Here is a 5598-nt window from a genome sequence, read left to right as displayed (position 1 = left end):
ATATATATATATATATATATATATATATATATATATATTCTCTGAGGTCTGCGCTAATTTTAAATTCTGTATGTCTAATGATTGGGTTAGGCATCACAGCACAGGTTTAACAGGTCACGTCTGCCAGTAATATTCATAAAAAATCCTCATCGTGGTTATCTAATTGGCACAAATATCAGATGGAATTTTTTTAATCACTCCGGTCTTGTATTCCACCACACCGGAATGAATCATTATTTATCGTTTAAAATCCTACCAATAATAAAAAATAGTAAACTAACATTATCCTATAAATCGCGTTGACCAGAGGTCTGAGATATGTTCGAACGGGGATGTCCTATCATCAGAGTAGGGTGCCGGTGGATAGTGGGATTATATGTCACCAGGAAAGTTAACTGCACCCCGCATCAGCCGTAACCGAAAACAATCCGAACTACCCATGATTGATTCCCACATTCCAGGCGTGCCTATTAGCTAGCTCCCCCTTTACAGATATTTTAATGTGTTGAATAAATAATCATATTATTGATTAAGACTTAGCACAACTGACCTTGCTTTTGTGAAATTTACTCAATCATCCTTGCAGGCGGTATCAGTTCTTAGGAATTCCTCGATGGGACCAGTAGATTATGACACATTGTGAGTCTTTCTTCAAGTTCAGAAAAATGATCGATCATCGCCTAAACCTTGTGAACCACTGCGCAAAGGAGAAACTTGAATTCGTCCGGCGTATTAAGTGGGTAGTAGTGGGGTCACGGAAACTTAAAAACAGTCAAGTTAGGTCACCGAATCCATCCAATGCCGGTGAATCCCTTCAGGCCTTATTCATACTAGAAGCACGTCTGAAGGCTCTCGAAATTCTCAGGTTCAATTTCATTTTACGTCCCAACGCCCTGTTCGTTAGTATTCTCATACTGTTTTCGTTGCCGTTGGACGTAAAATCCATCCAGCGTTTTTCCTTAGGTTAACAATACGAAAACCAAACAACTTCAGTTAATTTTTGGCTTATTTTAATTTTCTGTACAGATGCATCTGATTTGCAGAGGGCCAAAATAGCCGACTGTACACTCCCCATTCAGTACCCTGTTCCTCAGATTATTGTCAAATCTCCTCACCCAATCAGCAACATATGCGTGCTTCAGAAGAAGTAACAATTCACACTACCTGTAACCGTAAACCTGACTGATCGACACTGGAGATCAAAACCAGCACGTTATCACGTGGTCAGAAATCCAGGATCGGACGATTAGTTTCTTCATCGAAAATTCACCGATTGCCCTACACCACCAATAAATTATTGTTTTTGGTCGTTGGGTAAGACTGTGGTTTACTATATTCGGTTAGAGGAGCTCGTGTTCTGAATCCGGGATTTCACTAGCCTTGGAAATGTTGTTTTAACAGGACTTATTTAAACAATCAACATCTTATTTCGTTCGAATGCAGATGTACTGGGAAGTTTTCTTATTTTCCTGTGTTGCATTGATCGCATTCCGATGAAACATCGGAAATGTCGCAGCTAAGGCAATTGCATTGAGAAATCGTTCACTTGAGTAAGTTTAAGACGTTGTCAGACACGACCCATTCACGTCCTCAGTGATGTTCATGGATCCGAGCTCTTGCCTCCCCTCATGATCTTCTCAATGAAAATTCAACTGACACTCTCGTATTTACGCATCAATTATATAAGCCAGGGCGTCTAACGCGGAGCTATTCAACCCAAACCAAGGGAGAACGAAACTGTGGAAAGCTGTCACCAGAGTACAGCAAGTACGCGGTTTTCCTGATATGAAGAAGAAGATGATGATGATGATGATGATGAAGACCACGTGGTGAATTCACGCTACAAGAGGAAAGATTTCTCACGCATCCCAATAGGCTTTACTATGTGGAGATTTTAGACAAGAAGCGTTAGCATTTGCTGACGCTGAACGAATGTTCACTTTGGGGATTCCACGGGGTAAATATAAGACAATAGTCTTTCAGAATGTAGGCCTTTGTAAAACCACTTCGATTTTCATCGCAGCCAATCAACATCATTATTTAGTATCCAGTAATCCGATGGTGTCCGTTACTAAGTTGACGTGCGCCCACATCCTGAAGTAGAAAATAAAATAAAAGATATTTCGTGTATTGCTGTATTTGAAGTTTTTGGCGTTGAAAATTTTTCAACCAGTATGATACCGTTGACTCACGAGAGAGATTCATCTTTCGGCACAGATTCGTGCATAGAATTGATGTGCTTCCTTAAAGCGAATGAAGAACTGAGCGATTTTCCGCATTGTGCACAAGTGAAACAACCTAATTTGCTATGCACAGTCTGAACGTGTTTTCGTAAGCCGTCTTTCTGAGAAAAAGTTTTACCGCATTCCTCACAAACTGAACGATCTTGCCCCTCGTGAATGATTTTCTGATGCCGTCGTAGACCTTTCCAAGATCTGAAGGATTTGTTACACTCCGAACATGGGTTGCCCGCCCTGAGTGATTTTAGCACTTGTTCACTCGATACTCTGTAGGGTCCAGTAAATTCACTGGGATGTTTTGCTTTCATGTGTCTACGAAGATCCGCTGGGTGTTTGTAAGCGTTTGAACACAGGTCACATTGGAAATCATGATGATCGTTGTGAGACTTCTGATGCCGCATTAACAACGTACGGTACTGAAATGTTTTTCCACATACTAAACATTGGTGAGCATTATTCCGGTCACCTCGTCCGGTTGGTTTTGATGCGTGCTCCGAAGTGGCATTCTGTTCACACGGAATTCCGTACTCTTCAGGAGAATGTGGTGTCGCTGTGGCGTTTGAAGTTGGTGCGGATTGAAGCGACACTATCTCATCACGCTGCCTTCTAACTTCTATCGATCCGGCTTCATACGACACCGCTGAGGTTTAAGGAATAAAGACGTGTGTTTATTCGGATGGGAAAATAATTCCCTTGAAATCTGGCATATATACGTATGACATGTCTTCTAATTTCGTTTAGTTTCTCAAAACAAATAATGTTGCATCAAATGTGAAAAGTGGAATGCAATGTCAGGACTCTATAATGTGTTGAAAACACATTTGGTTTCATAAAAAACGTCAAATTCAGTCTGGCTGATTCGACTTGCATACCAACGGTAGTGAAATATCGAGCACTTGTGCAATGTTTGAATGGGCACCGGTGAGTTCAAACGGACAAAAAGAATTCTGTCTCGTCTGCAAACTTCATTGAGCACTGTGCTAAAAACGGGGTATCGGAATCAACCATAACGGGCAGCGTGTAAGCCATCTTGCCTCGACGTTAGCGATTACTTCCTTGTTGTATTCGAAAACGCCTATAAGTTACTCCCATCAGATAGCACAAATAGAGATCAAGGCAGCCTCAGAAAAATAAAATTGCCCAGCTCAGCAAACAAGCCAACGACCAACTACGCTACCTGAGCTACCGACACTTTTCCCCCATAGAAAGCCTCAGAACACCATTTTGCTTCTGAGTAATCCGGCCCGTCAAGAGACTAACGGTGAAACCTAGAAACTATCTGAAATTAGCCAACAGCAGAGCTACTGTGAGGCTGACATTTTTGAAGTGATGATCTGGCCTCCTTGGTACTATATATTGAGTTTCACTTGTGAATTCTCGCACTACAAAATGCCGTATTCTTCAAAACGCTTTCGTTCGACCCCAGTTCAAAAGCATTCTGGACTGCATTTGACCAATTCTTCTCCACCATTCACGAAATTAAACCGGTCATTCACCGCTTGAATATGTGGTTGCTTCAGAAAACTTCAGAAAGGACCATCTCCTTATTAGTTTAACAGATTTAGGCTACAAATGTGACTAAATACACTTGTTACGCGACTCATGAGCAGTTTAACGAGATCAGGGATGAAAATTGTCGTTCACTAAAGACGTATTCAGACAAATCAAAGCTTTCTTGTTCACCTAATATGGAATTGGATGATACAAAAGATCTGTGGCACCATGTAATAACTTACCCAGTGGCGTGTATTGTGCAAACAGTGTGTCCAGTTCCGACACTAAAGTAATAGCAAATAGCATGATGAAGCCTTGGTATCCGGCTTTATTCAACAAAACCATAGAGGTTGGCAATCATGCAAAGCAAATAGCCTTTTAAGTGCGGTATTTCCATATCGGACAAACTAGGTTGGTACATGTTTGCGAAGATTCTGGTGTCACGTCCTACGTTTGCATAAACGACACAATATACACGTCGACAACCGCTTAATATGGTATCCCAGGTATTATTACTCTAAATTACGGAAACCTTTTGTTAAGTCTATCACAGTCAAGTAAGGTATGCATGTTTTCTTGGTTGAAGTATACCTCAATCAAACCAGTCAATGATTTCTTTGACATTTCAGAACAGAGTATACGTTTTCCGTCTAACCCCTAAATGCATAACAGATAGAGAAATCCATTGGACTTATCCATACCGGCTATAATTCGCTAGTTTTACCTTCCTCGAACTCGCGCAAAACGGAAAAATTCAGACAGCTTACATACTCCCCGTCAAATTAAGTTCTCCACTCTGTTGCTGAAGCCCACCCGGATTTCGCTTGGTAAGCTCCAGCTAATATGAAGAAGCAGCATTTCCAGGACACATCGGCTCCCACAAATCTACACAAACAAACAAATATCATATGAATTATTGGGGGTCGAACAAACAGCGAGAGGGAATACCGAAGTCCGTTTGTCAGGTGTCTCAGATGTTGAACCTATCATGTCATAGTCTGTATTCCAACAGATATGACTGAGCTAGTTCAGAGATGAAGGCGCGAATCTACTACCCGGAATTTCCGTGGCCCAAAGCAAACCACAGTATACTGACTAATCCTGTCCAGGCTTGGGTAACCTGACGGAACCACAGACCCTGTAAGTCCACCGAGCCGCATAGCGTCTAAGCACCAAAACGGTGTCACACATGGGTGAGTATTACTACTTCCGCTGTTAATTCTAAAACATGATGTCTTCATATGCATGTTTACCCTTCGGTGGATTCAGCAAATATGCCATCCATGTATTTCCAACGATATCACGTTCTCTTTGTGCATGACCGACATGATGAAATATACTCCTGTGAAGAAAAATTGATGTTTATCAGAGGGTCCGCTGAATCCTCGCTTATTACGTTCGTCAACAAAGACCTCCCACGCTTCGTTTGACGCAATTTTCAATGCAAGGGAGTCTTGAAGTGACACGTAACACAAAAGCGATATTGTGCTAGGATTACATTGTATTCCCAGTAAACCCCAAATGAATCTGAAAATGGTGTTATGACCACTTCCAGTTCAATTTATCACCTACATACTTCTCCACATTTGAGGACAATGAATGCATGTATTTTTTGAAAACACCGCGAAAGGTGAACCCATCAAAGTAAATAGACACTTATTGTTCACTGGTGCTTGCCCCTAGGATGACTCGATTAAAACTCACGGTGATTTTGTGCCACTGCCAAATTTTGGAGAAACAAGAATGAAAGTAAAATCCCTGTACAATCGAAAGGCATTTTTCCTGAGGAACTTCGATTGATCCGGCTACGCTGAACCATTCGGTGTAATTTATTATGTCTTCCTAATGAGTATATCCCTCGCAT

The 5598-nt window shown here is 41.3% G+C and overlaps 1 protein-coding gene across 1 annotated transcript; it reads right to left on the bottom strand.

The window, feature by feature from the left end:
- Positions 1-2188: 2188 nt before the first annotated feature.
- T265_09533 (hypothetical protein) lies at positions 2189-5598 on the bottom strand (the record flags this gene model as incomplete). The annotated part of the gene is made up of 2 exons (XM_009175632.1): positions 2189-2880; positions 5439-5598. 2 exons carry the CDS (start codon positions 5596-5598, stop codon positions 2189-2191), a joined length of 852 nt encoding a protein of 283 aa, XP_009173896.1.

The sequence above is a fragment of the Opisthorchis viverrini genome (assembly GCF_000715545.1).
Source record: "Opisthorchis viverrini unplaced genomic scaffold opera_v5_285, whole genome shotgun sequence".
NCBI classification, from domain to species: domain Eukaryota; kingdom Metazoa; phylum Platyhelminthes; class Trematoda; order Opisthorchiida; family Opisthorchiidae; genus Opisthorchis; species Opisthorchis viverrini.
Note: the sequence above shows the minus strand (reverse complement) of the source record. Positions and strands in the feature narration are given on the sequence as shown.